We start from the raw sequence: 22,309 nt of genomic DNA on the forward strand, positions 1-22,309 counted from the left end.
CGGAGCCGGGGCCCCACCCTGGAGCCAGGCCTGGGGTTGGGGCCCGCAGGAGAGCGCCTGGTGGCCGGGCTTTTGCCCGTGGGGCCCGGCCGGGCTCAGCCCGAAAGGACGACGCGGGCCCGTCCTCCTGTGGACCCACCACCCACAGAGGAAGCCGTAGGGGTCGGGTGCAATGTGGATCGGGCGGCAGTCGACAGCGGGGGCCTCGGCGACCCGATCCCCGGACGCAGCTTCTGGCGTTTGGGACATGGAACGTCACCTCACTGGGGGGGAAGGAGCCTGAGCTTGTGCAGGAGGTTGAGAGGTACCGGCTAGATATAGTCGGGCTCACCTCCACACACTGCTTGGGCTCTGGAACCCAGCTCCTCGAGAGGGGCTGGACTCTCTACTTCTCTGGAGTTGCCCACGGTGAGAGGCGGCGGGCTGGTGTGGGCTTGCTCATAGCCCCACAGCTCAGCCGCCAGGTGTTGGAGTTCACCCCGGTGAACGAGAGGGTCGTGTCCCTGCGCCTTCGGGTAGGGGACAGGTCTCTCACTGTCGTCTCGGCCTACGGCCCGAACGGCAGTGTGGAGTACCCGGCCTTCTTGGAGTCCCTGGGAGGGGTGCTGGGCAGTGCTCTGACTAGGGACTCCATTGTTCTACTGGGGGACTTCAATGCTCACGTGGGCAACGACAGTGAGATCTGGAGTGGGGTGATTGGGATGAACGGCCTCCCTGATCTGAACCAGAGTGGTGTTCTGTTATTGGACTTCTGTGCTAGTCACAGTTTGTCCATAACGAACACCATGTTCGAGCACAGGGATGTCCATAAGTGCACGTGGCACCAGGACTCCCTAGGCCGGAGGTCGATGATAGACTTTGTGGTCGTGTCATCTGACCTTCGGCCGTGTGTTTCGGACACTCGGGTGAGGGGCTGAGCTGTCAACTGATCACCACCTGGTGGTGAGTTGGATGCGCTGGCAGGGGAGGAAGCCGGTCAGACTCGGCAGGCCCAAACGTGTAGTGAGGGTCTGCTGGGAACGCCTGGCTGAACCCTCTGTTAGCGAGGTCTTCAACTCCCACCTCCGGACGAGCTTTTCGCAGATCCCGGGGGAGGTTGGGTGCATTGAGTCCGAGTGGACCATGTTCTCCACCTCCATTGTCAAAGCAGCTGCTCTGAGCTGTGGTCGCAGGGTCTCTGGTGCCTGTCGTGGCGGCAATCCCCGAACCCGGTGGTGGACACCGGAAGTAAGGGGGCCTCCCTTACTTCCGGTTCACAACTCACATGCTGTCCATTTCTTCTGATGCGCCTTGAGATGGTTCTGCTTCTTCATTGGAGTCCAACTGTCTGGGTCAGTCAGTATTTAAGGGTCTGAATACTTATAAGCATGTGATATTTCAGTTTTTTTAATAAGTTTGCAAACAATTTTCTGTAAAGATGGGGGTGCTGAGTGTACATTAATGAGAAATAAAATGAACTTTTTTGATTTTAGAAAATGGCTGCAATGAAACAAAAATGTAAAAATACTTTCCGTAACCAATGTACATGTGATAAGGCAGGCATGTCTTTTTTTAGAGAAGCCATAATTTTCGGTATTTTTGTTTTTTTGGTGAGATAAAAAAAAAAAAAAAAAAAAAATAATAGTCATTTCAGTAAAATATTCTGATATAACCATCCATTTCATAAAATAGACATGCTAAAGTTACATGTTCTTGTTCTTCTGTCGACAGCTAATTGATCAATCAATCTTTATTTGTATAGCGTCAATTCATAACATAATCAGCTCTTCGGGTCTTTATTGAGCAATTCAAATTGACTTTGGCCAATTTGACTAATTATTATTCCATAGCATTTTGGTATTATTGAGACATTTTAACGGTGAGTAATATTTGCTGTAAAAAATGCTCACTTTTTAATTTGAATGTATTTGTTGTCTTTTCCAAAGCCTTCAGGACTAATGAGCTGATTTTTCTTAAAACTAGCTAAATTTGAGGGTGAAGCAAACGATGGATAACCTAGCTTCCAGACCTGAACAGCTAAGCTGGTCAACTATGGCTACTAATAATATTATTAATAATTAATAATTGCTTTATTCATATAGTACCTTTAAAAAAACAAAAAAAGTGCTTTGACAGACAAAGCAAATACATCAACAGTCAGGACAACAACAGAATAGACGTCAAAAGACCAAAATAATATCCATGCGAATAATAGGAATAAAGAGGTACAACAGACAGTATTATCCTAAAAAAAACAATACAATGAAGGGAAATTAGTTCAAAGTCAAAATTGAAGCTTTCGACACATAATAAAGATAAAAAAGAAAGAATTAAAGAGAGTAGGTATATAAAGCAAAAGAGGGCCAAAAAGTTCAAAGACAAAATTAAAAGGAGTAGTAATTAATAAAGACTAAGTGCAGTAAAATTAATACTGAAAGGGATACATTTAAAAGCCAAAACGTTTAGAGAAGAGATGGATATAAAGGTTAAAAGCAATACAATGAAGAAAGGAAAGAAGGGATAGATTAACAGAGATCTTTAATGGGGAAATCACACAAAAGCAAGTCTATAAAAGTGAGTTTTAAGAAGTGATTTAAAAGATGTCACTGACTCTGCCCGTCTTATACTGTTGCAAGAACCTTAAACTATCCTTCAAAAACACCTTTAACAAGATTGCCTGAATGTTGGTACCTTCCTACATATTAATGCAAGGTATAGATATTTATGTAAACTACAAGTCCAGGTCCACCTATCATTTACCACAGTGAAGGGGTAATGTTCTGCCCTTTCAATCAATCAATCTTTATTTGTATCGCATCAATTCATTACAGGTATTATCTCGAGACACTTTACAAAAGCAGGTAGAGGACCTTACTCTTGGTCTGTTAACATTACATACAACAGGTAAAAGACCTTACTTGTTGCTATATTACAAGAGCCCAGCTTAATCCGTCATAGAATGGCAAGAAAAAAATTCCCTTTAACAGGCAAAAAGCTTCAGCTGACCCGGGCTCATGACGGAATAGCCATCTGCTAAACTGTGCTGAGCTTGATGTGTTTTATTTATCTCTTGAAACCTGTGGCACCTAACATCCCAGAGATTTATCCTGAAGCACAGATCTTGATCTTGCTGGGAAGAGACCTCATACGTGTTCACAAAGTAAGACAGCAGATACATGGGCCCCACAACGCACTCTTTGCCCATCTGGGTTGGATGATTGTGCTTACGGTTTGTATTGACAGTGCCCACAAACCCACTGTATCGGTGTTTAAGACTAATGTCCTGCAGAACGGATGTCCTTCTCATCTGATTCTATATCAAAATCACATCTGCATTAAAGAGAAAGCAAGCTATGGCGGGGAGCACAGGTGTTGTACCAGCACCCATCTGTCCTGCTATCCTGCTGTCGGTGTCCCTGCTAAAGACAAACTCAGACAAGAAGTGTTTGCAAAAACAGATTACAAACCTGCACTATCTTTCGAGGATGGGTCCTGTCCTTAAGATAATGAAAGCAGAGTTCCGGAGAAATGAGCAAAACAGCTGGATAGATCCCCTACTGTTTTGATGAATTACTGAAGATTTATTTGGCACAAAGATAATGACCAGACAAAGGAGGTAGCAGGGTACCGAATGCGAGTGCACGTTTTTGGGAACAGCCCGTCACTTGCTGTGGCCTTATATGGCCTTCAAAGAGCTGCCCAAGAAGGTGAGCAGAATTATGGCTCTGACTCACGTCACTTTGTCAACAGACACTTTTATGTAGATAATGGGCTCATCTCCCTTCTGACGGAGGCTGACGCAATCGATCTACTTAAGCGCACTCAAGCTTCACTGACAGAATCAAATCTGAAACTGCACAAAATCGCTTCCAACAGCATTAAAGTAATACAAGCCTTTGCAGGACAGACCTTGCTGCTGTCCTGAAGGATTTATGCTTTGATGACAAAGCTCTGCCTGTACAAATAAGTCTTGGCCTGTGCTGGAGCATAGACTCTGACACCTTTACATTTAAAATATCAGTCAGCGACAAGCCATTCACACGGTGTGGAGTGCTGTCTACTGTCAATAGCCTCTTCAATCCACTAGGTTTGGTAGCGCCAGTGACCATACGAGGACGACCTCTACTCAGAGAACGTTCAGCTGAAGTTCATGACTGGGACACCAAACTTCTTGCAGATAACTTTGTGAAGTGGGAAACATGGAAGAAATCACTACAGGATTTGAGCAGCCGACATTTGTCCACATTTGATGAGATTCTGATTGCCGACATCTCCCGAGATGCCAGAGCCCACAACACCTTGCCGAGAACTGTGTGGTTGGCTGTTGACTTGGCTGAACTGATTCTCGATGAACTTGCCCACAAGCCAAATGCTGTGAAGTTATATTGTGACAGCAAGGTTGTCCTTGGATATATTTACAATGACTCCAAGCGATTTTTTGTACATTGCGATCACCATATACGCCGGACAACTTTTCCACAACAGTGGCACTGTGTTCCTTTAGATCAGAATTCAGCTGATCTGGGTCTACCAGGTCTGTACCTGCAGCACGGCTGACACCATGTGGTTTACAGGACCAGAGTTCCTTCACAGAATGACACAACCTGAAACACCTGACACCTTTAAGCTGGTGGATCCTGAAAAGGATGTAGATGTAAGACCACAGCTGACAGTGCAGTAACCCTTGCACTCCTGTGGAGCGGGAAGCGGCAAAACTAGTCATACTCAAGTCCGTCCAAAAGGATGCTTATCCAGAGGAGTGCGCTGCACTACAAGCAAACAAAATTATCTCAAGCAGTGATGGGAAGGTTCGCAAAATCGAGGTCAAGACGACATCACAAGACCAAATAAAGACATTCTTACAGCCCATCTCTGAGGTTGTTGTGCTCCTGCCAGAAGGCAGTCAGGGGTCAAATAAAATGAATAAATCTTAGGTGGCATCTAATGTATGTGCCAGACGGGGAGTGTTCTGCCCTTTATGTTTGTTTTTGTAAGAGAAGATATTTTTTCATTGTTTTTTGAATAAAAATGTTACTGTTCCTTTATTTTGAAATCTGTAAAGACGCAGGAAACAGGAAGTAGAAAGTGTGTAAATAGAAGTAGCATTTAAACTGAATAATAATGAATAATAATGAATAATAATGCTGAACACATGTTCACAAGAGCTGTACTTTTGTGTGTCAGCTCATGGTTTTGTACATGGGATAACCACATCAGCTAACAATACTGTGTAAGTGTAAAACCAGTGTAATAGAGGACTCAATAATATAAGCTGAGCTATCAGCTGCCATTTTGTAATATTATTACTGAATAGAGACCTATAAACTGGAGTTTTGGCTTCAGAAATGTAATGATAGATAAGGCAGGAGAGTTGTTGGCTGTGGACAATATCAGGGCTTATCTCTTCTGGAACAGTATTGATCATCACATATTAATTATTTCAAATATTTATTGCTGTCTTTGCTTTGCAGATTTTTCAAACTGTAATTACAGTTCATGTCCATAAGATGTCAGACGGTGCTTACATTCTAGAGGTGTGAATGCTCTCCTGACTGCACTGTACTCTACTGTAACTGTAGTGATTGAAACGCAAGATCTCTTCGGGCAGTAATTTTTCATAGTTTTCATGTGAAAGAGCTACATTAATCAGTATTTTACACTTGCATTTAACACTTCTTAAAGGGAATTTGAACTATTTGCATGTCACAGGTGCAGGCAGAAAACAGGAGGAGGACACAATTGCAGGACAACAAAAATAGTTTTTATTCAACCAAGGGCAAAAACAAAACTCACTCAAAATAAATACAAAACGTTCCAAAAATATTTGGCGCAAAACAGCAAAGGTACAAGCGAAAAAAAAAAAAGCAGACTGAATACAGGAGACAAAAGACAGACAGACTACCAGAGACAACTGCCATAGACAATGAACCAACATGGGACAGAGGAAAAACACAGAGACTAAATAGACAGGGGTAATTGGACACAGGTGAGACTCACGAGACAGGTGAGGACAATCAGGGTAATCACACAGGCGGGAAACACAAGAAACAAAGAACACAAGAACACTGGATAACAAGTACAAAGTAAAACCCAACACTAACACCACCAAAACCAGATATACAAAATAAAACAGGAAACACCAAAGACTAGACTTAAAACACAAAACAGGAAATAAACTTACAGGCAACAGGGAAACACACTTAAGACTAATGTAAACACAAGACTATGAAAAATACAAGGGAAACAAACAGAACACGAGGGAAAACATGAAAACGAAAACAAGAGGAAACACAGAACCAAACCATGACATTGCAAACCTAAAGTATATTCGTCCTTACAACAAGCTAAAACAATTTTAGTTTGGATACATGTTGGACAATAGCACATTATCAAAAAGCTCCCTTTATACGTATATAGCTGTAAAAAATGTTAAACACTTTTACAGCTTTATTTTATTTAATGAAGGAAAAAAACATTTTACTTTGAACATTAAAGAGATTATATTATTTGTTTTATTTTTTATTTTATTGCTAGTATCATTTCCTGTGTTATTTTGTACACACCCTCATGTCATTCTTACAGATCCCGTTTCTCACATTCTCACCATATTCTTTCATGACCTGATTGTGTGCACCTGTGTCTCGTTATCTCCTGATTTTCTGTGTATATAATCCTTGTCTGTTGTGTTTTAAGTTGTGTCGTTTTATTCCAGCATTCTTTAGTGTGTTGTCTTGTGTTTGATTATGTATGTGATATGGATAATGGGTTCATAACATTCTTATTTACATCAGATATTTACTTGCAAGGAGCTTTGAAAAGAAAACTCACAATTTCTTTCATTTTCAGTGACCTGTAGTCCTTAAATACCTCTGACGTTGTTCACAACTTTCTAGACCCTTGCTTGTGCTGTTCTTACTCAGATGGTTGTCATTTTGAATTTTAGAATGAAATCTGCATTTCTTTTTTTTCCCTCCTGACTTCCAGTGGCAGTGCGAAAGATTGCCAATTGCTTCATTATAAGCCAAGGTTGGAGCTATTTTTCTCATTCTCCACTGACTGCAATAAGACATTATGTTTGTATGGGTTTGATATACAAATTCTGAAATAAAATAAAGTTCCCGTGAAACAAAGGAGACCCGTTTAGGCCCTTGAAAGAAATGTGTTTGGTGCATCCTGTGAATGATAGGGCATATTATGTATGGTATATGATTCTCTGTATAGGAAATGCATTCCACAGATAAGGACATGAGTAATATTAAATTGGCTTTCCTTCAGCTGCAAAAAACTCTGATGCATTTTTTTGAATACTTCCTGCTGACCAGCAAACAATATAATTTAACACAACCTTATTTTTATGCTGATATGTCAATAGCCAACTGGTTAATTAGCATTTCTGCCTTAGGCATTCTTTAACACTACAACACCAAGAAAAATCCACAGGGGTATAGAAAGAGGAGACTGCAGGATTTGTTATTGAAAAAATTATATATTGGGGGACCCCTCTGTAAAACTTCAGAAGTTTGCAGACAACACATCGTCATCGGACTCATCCTTGACGGTGTCAAGTGTGCTTACAGACGAGGTGGAACAGCTTGCTCTCTGGTGCAGCCAGAACCACCTGGAGCTCAACCTGCTCGATGCTGTAGAGATGACAGTGAACTTCAGCAGAAAGCCCCCTTCACTCTCCCCCACCCCCACCCCATCAATACTGAACAGTACAGTGTCTACTGTGGACTCTTTCAGGTTCCTGAGTTCCACAATCTGCTAATACATGAAGTGGACTTGTGCTACAGATCACTGTACAACTCGACATGAAGACAGTTTCCTCCCCCAGGCTGTCATTCTGATGAGTGCTAAACAGTCACAGAGTGTCATTTCTGTCACTGTGAAGTTCAGATAACTCTGTAATCAAACACCCACTGTTATTGCACATGAGACTATGTTTAACTAATTTTTATGTTGAGTAACTTAATCATGTAAACACAGCAATATTGTCCTCCTCATCAATCTATGCACGCTGCTAATGTAAATACTGCTAAAACAACCTCATGTAAATTCATCATCTGTTACATAAATGCATATTAATTATGTTCATCTCAGCATTTTTGACCAACTCACAATTATCGTATTAAGTTTTGTATATATTTGTCTTTTTTGCTTATATTATGTTTATATTAAATATTATACATTGGGAGCACAGGTACTATGGAAAAATTCCCTTTGTTTGTGTAAGCATACATGGCCAATAAGGGTGACTTTATTATATTGACAAAAAAATTGGTGTTGGCAATTTAGCCGTTTTATTAAGGCATGTTTTGCACTTGTTTCTCTGTATTATTGAAATTCTCAATACCACTGCTTGTTACTTCCAGCTTAAAAATATAACAACCAAGATAACAAGACAATGTTCCACGAAGAACCATTAGGTTAAGTATTCTGTCCGTCCCCCCCAGAATTTCCGATGAGGCTGTTTTCTGTGTCTGTGCTGTCACTGATAGTAATACAGAGCGTTGTGTGTCAGCCATGAAGGACATACAACAGAGAAACCTTTGCCTAACCCTGGGTAAGACTCATATTCAAAAATTAATATTAATTTATATATATATATATATACACACACACACAGAGAATGGTATAAACATTTAGAAATATTATGCAAAAAGTTCATTCACATAAACAAATAATACAACATTAAATCAAACGTAATAAATGTATTGCCTGATTTTCTCTTACAGTTTGTTCCTTCTTGATTTCTTCATTGCCTGCTTCAGGTCAGTCAACTTTTCTTTGGGATGCAAGCCTTTATATTCCAGTTTACATTCCCTGGTGAAAAATAATATTGTAGATTTTGTAACGGGTATGTCATTTTTTTCTGTTTAATCAATTGTATTTCTGCTGGGTATGTTCAACAAAAAATGTTTTTTTGATCTATTGTTTTACCTAAGGCTCTGAAAGGTTAAAGTCTATCACAAAAGTGACTCGAGATATATATTGTTACCTGTGAATTAAACGTTTCTGAGGTGGTGTGCAGACAGCTCAGCTGTATAAATCTGTAAACCGCTGTTAAAGACTCTCCTTGGACAAAGGTAATGGCCTTGTCTGGCTAAATGAGTCGGTCTGAAGTGGTATATCCATAACTGAGGTAAGCACAGAAGACTTGGTTTTATGAGGTCAGCCCATGACTCCAGACACTGTTAGGACACTGGTGTTGCCAGTTCCACATAATAATGTGTCCTTTTCTATCAAACAAAAGCTCTGCTTGTATTTAATGTAAATGTTGTGGAAGCCTTTCACATGTAAAGCTGGTAATTACAAAATTCTGCATGCTTTATCAAATGAAGAAAAAAATTGGGAGAAATGTTGAAAAATATTTGGTAAATTATATACAAATTCTTGCCATGTTTCTTAAAAAACAATATGATAAAACAGCTACAATCTCAGAGAAACAAATCCAGCAATGATTTATTTCCCTCTGTGTTGAATTCCTAGGTTTTCCAATGAGATTAACTGGGTCTGGGTCTACTCATTGCTCTGGAAGAGTTGAAATCCTCTACAATAACTATTGGGGAACAGTGTGTGATGATGAGTGGGATTTAAGTGATGCTGATGTGGTGTGCAGACAGCTAAACTGCGGGACAGCACTGAGTGCCCCCAAACAGGCCTTTTTTGGTGAAGGAACTGGCCAAATTTTGCTTGATGAGATGGACTGTTCAGGAAATGAAGGTTCTTTAAGTGAGTGTCTGGCCAGAGAAATGGGGAAACACAACTGTAAACACAGTGAGGACGCTGGTGCGATCTGTTCTGGTGAGCTACATTTTTAATCTCTTGTCTGATCTATGTTGTAATAAAAGTTAACATAATAACAGACCAAACGACAACCATTTTGATAAACCTGATATTTTGATATACCTAATTAATCTCTGAGTGGAAATTTAGTTTACACTCTTATTATTTGAGGGACTTGCATCTCACAGGCCCGAATCACATACATTGACCATACATACGTTTGTGGAGAAATGTCAAAGTGGGGCTGCTATACCATTCAACACTTGATCCGGTGACCCTCCGATTCCCAACCCAAGTCCTTATGGACTGAGCTACTGCCGAACCTAATGTCAACAGAATTGCAGTAAAGTAAAGGTCAAAGACAACAGCACATTATCTAGAAATGAATTCACCTATAATGAAAACACAAGATTTACAGCAGTTTAGAACTATCAATATGCACCAAAAATACATAAATTAATATAATGTGTAAAAAATACAAAATACATCTATTTGAAATTATTAACTACCATCTTTCTTAACACTAAGTAGCAATTTCCTTGATTTGGATTTTGTCTTTCTCATTTACTTAGTTAAAACAACACCATTTTTTTTCCCTTTATTGTTTTCTTTAATTTGGCAGATTGTGATCTCTCCTCTGACACAAACTCAAACCTTTTGGCAGTTTGAGCTAGGAGGTGTCAAACAATTTTGATAATAACTAACTGCCCATATGATGGGCTGTTACTATATTAATCATGCTGCTTACAGCAAATTAAATTTACCAGCACATTTTCTTTTTACATAGCAGGTGGGAAAAATGTATATGGGATGCAAGACTGCCTATCCATTCCTGCATGACCACTTAGAGGAACCCAGCCTCTAACATACAATGTCAAGTTAAACGTTTAAAGGATTTTTGCATTTCAAATAAATACATATATGAATGTATATAAAGGGCTGAGCAAAAAAGGAGTTGTGTAAGCAGATGATTATTTGATAGTTAGCGTTTCCATATTTTATCAATGATGCTTACCTTATGTGGTTGTCTTAACATAATGTGCAGAATAAATCTGAAAAACAAAGGCTAATAACTGTGAGGTTATAACTGAACATTGTATCACATAATGTATTATTATTTCAGGAAGCCTCACAAAGCCAAATATCTTCATGAATCCTGATGGTGAGGTCCATTTGGGTCAGAGTGTCAACATCACTTGCTCAATCTCGACTCAGGTTTATGAGGGATCTTTTATCTTGAGGACGACGTCTGGTGATTTCAAAATGACCGAATGGCCAAGTAAAAATTATGTTACCTTCAATATCCATAAAATGGACATTAAATATGAGGGATTGTACCTGTGTCAGTACAGGAGAAAGATCTCAGGCCGAGAATTTAGGTCCCCCCTAAGTGACTCCATAAGTCTCTCTATCACAGGTAAGTTAAACAAATGCTGATAATTTCAAGAAATATACCACAAAAGTATTTAGCTTTATCAGAAACTCACAATTGATCGTCCTTCTGACCTCTTTTTAAATCCTGTTGTCTTGCTTTTTGTATTATTATCCCTTTTGAAACCAGTGAGATTGCAACAGCCAAGTATCTTTCTCACATCTCCTAACAGAGGGCTGGTCTGGAGTCCTGAAGGTGCAGAGGTCACAAGGGGTTACAGCTTTGTCTTCATCTGCTCCATTAACTGCAGCTACTCTGAGGGACAATTTTTTCTCATCTACTCTGACTCAACCATCATTGACACCAAGCCTGCAGTCAATAATTCTGCCTCATTTGAATTCCCTATAGCTGAGTATAAACACCAGGGCAACTACAGCTGTGTGTATGAGCTCAGACTGCCTACAAGGACAATACATTCTTCTGAGACACGAGCAATCAGGGTTGTTATTAAATGTAAGTAGACAGGAGAATTAGCATTTCTACATGTTTTCACTGTTTGATTTCCCAATTAAACAGAACAATAACGGTAAAAGTGTCACAGCAAGATATTTATTAGGTGCAATATCTCTCTTTGTTTCCTCTGAAAAGGCAAATGAGCCTTTATTCAAGCCTTAGATGAAGACACAGACAGACAGGGCGAAAAGCTAAAAAAAAAATAATAATTACTGAGGGGTTAAATAAAACTATATTTCAAAATAAAACCAAACTTCTCAAACAGATAAGTTATTTAGATCATAAATAAAACCGTGTGACCATAGCTTATTTGCAAATGTTAAAAACATGGCACTAGTGCCATGATGGCGGTAATGTCACACAAATAGATTAAGATTTTCTGACCCTTTAAAGCAAATGTCAACTAAATGAATGTAGAAAACTTGATGGAGAAGGGGGTAATTTAGTAAACTTTTTTTTTTATTAAAGCAGCCGAAATGTTTGCAAACAACACCTTGAATTTCTGTTAAAATGTGGTCAAGTTCAAAGTTACCATTTACCAACAACTAGTAACTTCCTCATATCTGCTAAAGTGTTCCTTCCTCTTTTTTAATAGCAATGGCTCTGAAGAGGGTAATTGCTAATTAAAAGCATGGTCCTGATATTGTTTTGGCAGTTGCAGGTTGGTAGTCCTTTTTGATAATGTTGATGAAACTCTGTTTGGAAGAGTAAGTGGGTACAATGTCAAAACTCCACAGAAACTAGTTTTCCATAGCGTACCCTAAACTCTTTTAGACTGATTAAAAACCAGCTGTGCTGCAGCAGTTTGCACCATTTTCAGAGGTGTGTATATGCTTGTAGCCCGGATTTAAGGGTATGTCTGAGGAGCTGGGCAGCATTTTATGATAGACAAAACCTAATTGGTCTGTAAAAATGTTTTGGTCATGAATCATAATAACTTAGTTTCCAGCAGATTTTGTTGGGGAGTGAGGTACAGCTGGAAGCATATACATTTTTCCCACTGTAGTAGCATACAGCTACCTTCACCCTTAATTCTAAGTCTTGGGTTTAAACTAAACGCACAATATTTTAGCAGTATGTTATAAAGCCATAATACAACATTTATATATGATAAACTAATCAAATGTTTCTTTCCTAGTGCCTCTATATTATCTGCCACTGGTGTCCTCTGTGACTGCTGGGATCTTCCTGTTGTTGTTCGTAGTGTTGTTGGCGGTCTGTCTGGTCCACAAAAGACGACAAAAAGCCAAACAGCCTGGAACCCTGGTCAAAACTCTATGTGCTCATCAAGGCACGTTTTCTTCATTTTAAATACACACCTTCTCAAGAGTTCAGCCATACATACTGACATGTTGTTCCAATTCTTTTCTTTTTCAGTGGCTGCCAGAGTGGGAAGTTGTCATGAAGATGATCGAGACGACTATGTGAATGTTTGTTCAATTGACGGCAAGAAAAACCTCAAAGAGGAAACGGTGAGAGTGGAAGAAGAACATATTTATGAGGAGCCAGAGAGATGCAAGGACCATGACCATGGTTCGACACCAGATTCAAACTTGAGAATGAGTAAGGATGTCTTTTTCAGACAAGAAAAAGAACAACAACAACAACAACAACAACAACAACAACAACAACAACAAACCAGTGAAGTTGAAAATGACTATGAAAGTGTAATCCAGCAATTCAATGAACCAACTTTGGACATCTATGGAAACCATGAAGATATTTATCTAGACATTCAGTTTTCAGAATGATTTAAAATGGCTGAAGTTCTGAACCTTTGACCCATGGCAAACAAGTAATCAAGAAAGAAAAATGGAAATCTTAAAGTTTGAACAGGTCAAGTGGACATTGAAGTTACAGTATGCTACAGATATCTTACCCTAATCTCTTCCTTATTCATTCTATTCACATTATTTTACTTACTTTTATCTATTTCTAATGTTTATCGTTTTGTGTTTTAATTCAAATGTACTGTTTTTATTTTATGCAAAATGTCTCCAAACTTCTCATCTTAGGTCTTGTATTTGCAAAGTATGACAAGTGGTTAAAATAACAAAAATACTCAAAAACAAATTCATGTTCATTTTTTTTAAGAGCTTTGTATCTAAATGTATTTGAGGAAGCATTGCACATGCTGTATAGAGGAAGTATAAAGAAGAAGTATATCAAGACAAAAATGTGGTTCTGGTCTTGTGTTGGATTTAAGACATTCATAGTTTAACTATTAAGAATTTCCCAAGAGGCTAGTTATAGCTCTGTTTCAAATGCAGTAAATTCACAGCCGAAATAAATGTCAATTATTGTTAAGGAAGTATTTTGAACACCAATAACTAATACTGCTTCTAGTTATGAATATGTCTGCTGTAGAATACATTTGCCTGGATTCCTTAGACCTGGGATTCCTTTCTTAAGGTTGTAAGGATTCCGAATGCATACACTTTACATTTTTAAATGAATCTTTAGAGATGTATTACTATAAGATAAGATACACTTCATTGTCCCCTTGTCTTGGACTCCAAATGCTGCCAAATATTCAGTTGCTTTTACTCGAATCATAAATAAAAACAAAAGAAAAACCACATCCACACAAAGAAAAAGGCACATACCAATACAGAAAAATACATCATCTATTACAAATTAAGCATTTTGCACAATATCTGCAAAAACACAGCATGAGAGATAAAATAACAAAGGTGAGCAAATGTAAAAAGCATACAGGGATGGCATTATGCTATTGTGTAACCCACACTGCCTTGCAGTCCCCAACAGTCTTTAAAGCGGTTTAGTTTACATCGGGGGACTCTGTATCGACGGGTTAGCTTGAAGCTCATACCCAGAGTGGAGGATGTGAGATGGATCAGACAACACTCACTGTGCCCGTCTAAGAACAGACTGCTCATATAAAGTATTGGCTGTGAGGAGAGGTTTTCAGTCCTCCCCATCACCTTCATGGCAGTCTGCACTAGACAAGCAAGCTTAGATTTTAACTGAACAGGGAGGTTAACATACTAAGCTGACATACCATATCTAAGGATAGTCTCCAACACGGCCTGATAAAACAAGAACATAATCTTATGGTCAGCACCAAACTCCATGAGTCTATGGAGGAAGTACAATCTTTGCTGTACACCAGAACACAGTTTTCCAGCTAAACAGGTTGTCTTAGGTGTATACTTGTCCTTGTGTTCCATTCACTTTAAAGCTGCTCAAAATTCTGGAATTTGAGTTGAAGGACTACAAAAATACAGAATATGAGTTTTGCGAGAATTGACAACCATCAAAGAAAATGCGGAAAAAAAAGAAACGGGGGAAAAATTGTTTACGTTTTTCTGCTGTTACTCAAACAGATCTTTTCAAATAATATTGTTCATGATTCATTACTTGAATGTGATCAATTCAAAAAAATTAAACAATGACTGAGTGAGGTTTTTTTCTCACTCAGTCAACCTCGAAAACCATTAAGTTGAATGGGAAAGAACCTAAATTTGTTGTTTACATGTAATTAGAATAAACAGCACAAATGATGGGTTTCAAGCGAGCAGGGTGGTGTTACCGTTGGTTTAATCACAACAGAAGAGGACCCAAAAGTAGTCTTTCAAAATGAATTTAACAGACAAAAATTAAAAGATTTACCGAAACAAAGTCAAGAAAAATCTATGGACAAAGGAAAATGAATGGCGAAATCAAGGTGCAAATACAAATAGAGCCAATAATAAACACTAACACAAGGAGCAGGGTTTGAGGAAATTAATTGGAAAGAAAAAGGTTGAAACAAAGACTACACAATGGGGGTTATAGAGACAGGTGGCACTAATCAAACATAAGGCCTGGGGACATGATCAAGGGTTGCCTCTCAGGTCTCTTAAGTTGCCTCCATGCTTCCTGCCCACACTTGTCTTTTCCTTGTGTCTTAGTCCATCCCACCAAAGATGCACAGAGAGACCTATGCAAGGAGAGGAGCAATTAGGCATTATGTCACATGAGAAGAGAAGAGACAAAAGAAGTCCTTTATCAGAAGCAATGCTTGAAGCGACATATGTTTGCCATGCCAGCATCAGCTGATGCTTTCTTTCTTAATACAGTATGTCAAGTATAAGAATACAGTATGCAAGAATAAGTATGTCAAAAAAAAAAAATAGACCAGTGTGTTTATGAACATATATTTGGGTAACCTGAGTGTCTATCAACCCACAATTTTATATAAATCCATCCAGTCCTTTGTTTGTGCTCTGCATAAGTCAAACAACAAAGAGAAAAATGCTCAGTTTCAAATTTTCTCAACCTATGACATCATAAGTTGGATTGTGGTAAATAAATCCCCTCCCCTCTCCTGTTTTCTCCACCCGCTGACTCCAACCCCTGCCTTGAGCAAAACTTTTGCACAAGTCTGCTATTTTTATTCTTTGCTATAGAGGAGTGATGTCTACTGAAAAAACTCATGGAATGTCACTGCATAATGGGATGTTCTGAGAGAGTTGGATTAGGACCATGAACCTCCTCTGGTGCTTATATTTTATTTTCTATAGTTATATTTATATTTTATTATTTTTTAGTTTCATTTAGACCACAGGGGACTGTTTGAAACTGTAGAATAGGGGATAATATGTCTTCTTTAAGAGGTAAAAGGAGATAAGAGCCTTGAAATGCAGGCTCAGGGGAAAATAGCCAGGGAAGGAAGTAAGGCTGCGCATAAGGAATCAAGCGACAAAAATATCCAAGTAAACAGGAAATGATAACTGAATAGCCTAGCATGAATTGAATACATTACTTGACAAGGAAAGGCCCACTACATGACAAGACACCTCATTTTACTTTTAAGGACTAGAGCTAAGAAAGACCAGTTGGTGTATCTGCAACTCTCACAACAGCATTCTTATAGAATTGACAGGAATAATAAGATCTATAACTGAAAGTGTTTTTGTGTGTGTGTGACAAATTTGCTGTCTCTGTGCAGCAGCAGTTTCAGTTTTAGTTGACACTGAATCATACTTTCAGTGAAAAAAAACAAACAAAACAGCAGCTCTAAAAAGAGGAAGTATTTCAGAAAAGACAAGCAGGGTTTAGTTTGTCAGCTTTTTGAAAGTCATTTTTCTGTCGATCCTCTCATCGATACAAGCACCCTATGCTTCAGCCATGCGGCGCATACAACAGAAAAACCTTTACTTGACCCTGGGTAAGGCACATGTTCCAAAATGTAACATTTGAAAGCTGGATAACATAATAGTTTACTTGCTTTATTGAACTTAAATAATTCAAAGAGAGAGAGTTAGGTGAAAAAGGACTCTTGTATTTCTGCACTTACTGTAACCTTCTTCTCTTCTATAGTGTCTCTACTCTGGACCTCTTCTTCACCTGCTGCAGGTGAGCCCAATTTTCTTCAATTGCTTCCTTTCCACAAATATACCTTAGCCTGCAATAAGTGTTATGTGCCTGAAAAGTGGTCAGATCAGATTTGTTTAGCTATTACCTAATGTTCTAAAGTACTGTGTCGAAGTACTGTACATTTAACATTAAGATCAAGAAACAGGTTGCAACGATAGCTGGATTTAAAACAATGTTACAGTGGTGTATGTCAGTTGGGCTGTTGTGCAGCAGTGAGTGCCAATTTAAAGTAACAATCTTTAGTAAGTCTGGTCTAGAAATGGAATTTTCAGTAACTGGGATTCAGCACAGAAAACTGAAGAAGATGCTTGGGTACTGATGAGGGCTGCTCAAGTGATAAGAGATTTAAATAAACCCTTAAAATGAATGTGTTATTTAATGTAAATTACAAATTTTGTTTTTTCAAGTCATTGTAAAGCTTGTAGGAGATGTTAACATGCAAAAGATGATTACTACACCCAATTTGAGAACGGAATAATAATAATAATATAAATCATATATATATGTTTTTTAGTGTCTGTATCTGTGTTCTTTAATGTGTTCTTTTTAGGTGTTCAGATCAGATTAGCTGGGTATGGTCAGTGCTCTGGAAGAGTTGAAATCTTATCTGGCAGTACCTGGGGAACAGTGTGTGATGATAATTGGGACTTAAAAGATGCTGAGGTTGTGTGCAGACAACTGAACTGTGGGACAGCACTGAGTGCTCCTGGAAGTGCCCATTTTGGTGAAGGAACTGGCCCAATCTTACTGGATGATGTGGCCTGTTCAGGAAGTGAACGTTCACTAACTGAGTGTCAGTCCCCTGAATTGGGGAAACATAACTGTGGACACAGTGAGGATGCTGGTGTGGTCTGCTCTGGTAAGAATATTTCTTTATCAAATACTTTAAAAAGTAAAGTGTGCTTTTTGAAATCAACCTGTTTTTCTGTCCATGCCTGTGGAAACTTTTTCACATGCAAACGCTGGTAAAGATATTGTGCCGCATGCTTATTTAAGAGCAGAATAACAAGAGTAAAATGTTGATACAATGTTTGTAATCATTAACTTGTTCCCATTTGTGTCTTGAAAAACAGTTTTGCATATAACCCACTAAGAAAAGAAAGTCATGTTTCATCCAGCAATGTTTTTCTACTGTGATCAATTCTCAGGCGCTCCACTCAGTGTTATAAATAGGTAAATGTGACCTGCATCGTCAGAAGAAGACCACAAAAAAAAGCCCAAATCCATTCACCACTATTAATGTAAAAATTACACTTTTATCACATTTCACATGCAACTTTAACTCAGAGGAATTTGGTGGGGACAAATATTCACTTCTGACTAATTTATATTAAAGTAATATACAAAACATTAGCACTGTTTTTACAAATGTCGTTTTTTTGCTCATTAGAGGACATAAACAAAATCGTTACTCTTAACCACTAATAAAATGCATGTTTAAGCCACTTTAGTGGTATAGCAATGACAGAGTTTCTGTTATTTGGGTTGCTGTGTCCACTGGGGCTACGTGTGTTTGTCTACCTTTTCCTGCTCCTCTTCATTTTGTGCCGGAAGTTTGCTGCAGCTAGCAAGGTATGTGGTGAGAGTATCGTCAAAGTAATCAACACTCTTAAGCTCAGAGGAAGGCACGTTATCATAAAACTTCAATCAAGATTACCATGATTAAACAAGATCACCATGATTAAACAGCTTCTTTTTTTTTTATTTTTTTTTTAGAAAGATTCTTATTACAATCAAAGGCAAAATGCAAAACAAAGGCATATACTTCATACTGTATGTCAGATTAGAGATAAATCAAGAGAACTGTATTGTTGTTGTTTTTTTAGTGAGCCTCCCAAAGCCCAGCATCTCCATGAAACCTGTGGGTGAGGTTACCTGGGGTCAGGATATCGTCATCATTTGTTCCACCACTGCTGAGCTTCTTGGTGGCACATTCACGCTTCATAAAATCCCAGGCTCATCCACAATGACCCAAACACCAAGTTCCAACTCTGCAACTTTCAACATAATTAAAGTGGAATTTGGAAATGAAGGATCCTATCAGTGTCAATATGAGATAAACATTTCAAGCAAAACTTTCAGATCCACCCAGAGTGACAATGTCACACTCTCCATTACTGGTAAGAAAAATAATTAGTTTCTTAAAATGTTGTGTTGATTTGTAATGACCTAAATACCTAAATTCTAAATATACAATACAACAACACATAAGCATTCTTCACATTATATTTCAGTCTTTGTGTGTGCGTGCGTGGTTAAGGTCTTTTCCTGCTCTTATGTAAAGTGTATGGAGATAACATTTGTTATGAATTGGTGCTATACGAATTATGATTGGTTGATTGATTGACTGGCTCTAGATCGTCTCTTTTCTGTTAATAAATCCTGCTGTATTATATTTTCCTCATGTCACCCTTTTGAAACCAGTGAGACTGCAACAGCCGAGCATCTCTCTAACATCTCCTAACAGAGGGCTGGTGTGGAGTCCAGAAGGTGCAGAGGTCACCAGGGGTTACAGCTTTGTGTTCACCTGCTCCATTAACAGCAGCTACTCTGAAGGCCAATTCTTTCTCATCTCCTCTGGCTCCAACACCACTGCCACACAGCAAACAGTCAACAACTCTGCCTCTTTTCACTTCCCTGTAGCTGAGTATAAACACCAGGGCAACTATAGCTGTGTGTATGAGGTTGAACTGTCGACACAGAAATTTAATTCGACTGAGACTGGACCAATCATTGTTATCATTAAATGTAAGTATAGGTGGGAGCATTAAGCTTTGCAGTTTGACATTTACAAAACCACTGAAGAGTAAAGTCATAAGGTCCTTTAGCTGCTTTTTGTAAACATAACGATGAGCATGGTCTTGTTACCTGCTATTTGTTAATGTTAACAGACAAAGAGTAAGGTCCTTTACCTGCCTTTTGTAAAGTGTCTTGGGATTACACCTTATGAATTGACGCTATACAAATAAAGATTTATTGATTGATTGATTGATCAAGTTAGGTCAAGATGCATGAAGAACAAAATCGTGTCGGTAAAATATTGGCAGTGTTGGGTCATAAATCAGATTTACCAGGTTTCTTGCATACTTGGTTAGTGAAAGTGAGTTGGAAATCCAGTCTTTCAATTATTGTGATATCAAATTAGGTTTGTTCTTGGTTAAGAAATGATACATCAGGGGGTTTTTCATCAGAAGTACATTTGACAAGGGAGTAGTGAGAGGTTAAAAATTTCCTTGTAGGATAAAAAGATCTAATGCTTTTCCTCCCAGTGTCTCTGTTACCGATGGTGTCCTCAGTAGCTGCTGGCTGCCTGCTGTTGCTGGTGTTGCTTTTGGTGGTCTGTCTGGTCTGCAGGAGAAGACAACAAGCAAAGCAGCAAACCCTGGTCCACAACAAATGTACTTACCAAGACGCACACTTTTACAATTTTGAATACACCCTTTCTCCAAAGATCTTTCATAACTCACACATTGTTCCAATACTTCTTGTTTCAGTGCCTGTCAGAGTGGAAAATAATTACAACGATGATGTAGATGACTATGTCAATATGGATGAAATGGAAACCAAGGACAATCTCAAAGAGGACACAGAAACAGTGGATGAGGAAGATATTTATGAGAATCGAGAGAGATTTGATGATCATGATTCGGAAGAATCAGGCCTAATTTCACTTTTGAAAAAGGTCAAGGAGGTTTGTTTGAGTGCAGATGAAAATGGACAAGATGAAGAAGAAACCAGCAGTGAAGAGGAAGATGACTATGAGAATGTAGAACCACTTACTGAAGCAAATGGACAAGAGTCAGAAGAAACCAGTGAAGAGGAAGATGACTATGAGAATGTATAAACACTTACTGAACCAACTGTTTGCATTTATTGACACCATGAAGATATTTATCAGAACTTCTGAGGTGGCCTTTTGTTAGCAGGGGCTATATGTGGAACACTGTTGTTAAAAAACCTTCACAATTCCTCAATAGATTTTAATGTCAAGGTCAACACCCCCCTCATTCCCTTATGCCACAAACATACGTAACATACATAACATATTAGAGAAAGTGTATTCACTGCTTGGCTCAATAACAATCTATTACAATGAATGAATGATGAATAATTATGAAAATGTGACTTGACAGAAAGTCATTGACACATGGACTCTATGGGATGGTTTATGTGTTATACCATGGAATGTTGGTGTTATTGAGACATTTTAATGGCAAGTAATAGTTGCTGTAAAAAATGCTAAATATTTTAGTATCTTCTTACGTCATGTACAGATATTTATGTATATGACAAGTCCAGGTCAATTTATTATTTACCACAGTGAAGGTAAATGTTTTTAAAGAAATGTATATTTGGGATTATTTGTTGCTATGTTAAAACCAATTGGATTATGTATATTTTGAACAACAAGCAAAAATAAATACATATAAAGGTAATAGTAAATGCATTTGTTTATGTTCATCAGAGCTGTACTCATTGTTGTGTACATAACCACATCAACAGACATCACTATGAGTGTCATGGTTTGGTTTTGTTCTGTATTTAGTCTTGTTTTAGTTCATTATTTCCCTCGTGTTCTGTGTATGTATGTTCCTAGTGTGGTTTACTTTAGTATGTTTCCCTGTATCCTTGTGTTTCCCTGTTGCCTGTTAGTTTATTTCCTGTCTTGTGTTTTAAGTCTAGTCTTTAGTGTTTCCTGTTTTATTTTGTAGATCTGGTTTTGGTGGTGGTGTCAGTGTTGGGTTTTACTTTGTACTTGTCCTCAGTGTTCTGGTCTTGTGTTCTTTGTTCCCTGTGTTTCCTGCCTTAGTGATTACCCTGATGTTCCTCACCTGTCTTGTTAGTCTCACCTGCGTCTGATTACCCCTCGTGGTTTGTCGTGTTCCTGGAATGTGTTTCATCTCCCTGCTCCCTGTGTTTCTCATCGTGGTTTTTGGATTTTGGTTTTTTTCTAATTATTTTTTTGTTTTTGCCTTTTTGTTAAAATAAATATTTAGTTATTCTGCACTTGGGTCCACCTCTCCTGTTTCCTGCCTGCTACAATGTGACAATGAGATGTTCAAGATGAATAACATCATACAACCTTAAATACTGAACAGTCTTTTCTGGGTGGTGTAATAAGAACTAAGTAATATGAGCTGAGCTATCAGCAGCCATCTTGAAACTCCCTTTCTATTTAGGTCCCTGAAACCTCTGGTTCACTGACACACTTCTTTATTTTTGTGGCAGCACTTCTCATGATTTAATCTTTCTCTTTTCAGCATACCAACTGAAAAA

The 22,309-nt window shown here is 38.5% G+C and overlaps 2 protein-coding genes across 2 annotated transcripts in view; one reads left to right on the forward strand and one right to left on the reverse strand.

Moving 5' to 3' along the window:
* The window catches only part of elof1 (elongation factor 1), a 383,117-nt gene that overhangs the window by 58,965 nt on the left and 301,843 nt on the right, over positions 1-22,309 (reverse strand). The window lies entirely within an intron of this gene.
* On the forward strand, positions 3,611-21,468 carry LOC306837696 (uncharacterized protein; the record flags this gene model as incomplete). Its single annotated transcript, XM_079365441.1, has 13 exons — positions 3,611-3,686; positions 4,067-4,377; positions 4,484-4,633; positions 7,496-7,694; positions 9,469-9,783; positions 10,889-11,182; positions 12,855-12,941; positions 13,028-13,213; positions 17,583-17,891; positions 18,859-19,152; positions 19,457-19,780; positions 20,302-20,430; positions 20,527-21,468. The coding sequence occupies 13 exons, from the start codon at positions 3,611-3,613 to the stop codon at positions 20,874-20,876; spliced, it is 3,024 nt and encodes a 1,007-aa protein (XP_079221567.1). The 3' UTR covers positions 20,877-21,468.

The sequence above is a fragment of the Symphodus melops genome, assembly GCF_947650265.1.
Source record: "Symphodus melops genome assembly, chromosome: 17".
Classification (NCBI taxonomy): Eukaryota; Metazoa; Chordata; class Actinopteri; order Labriformes; family Labridae; genus Symphodus; species Symphodus melops.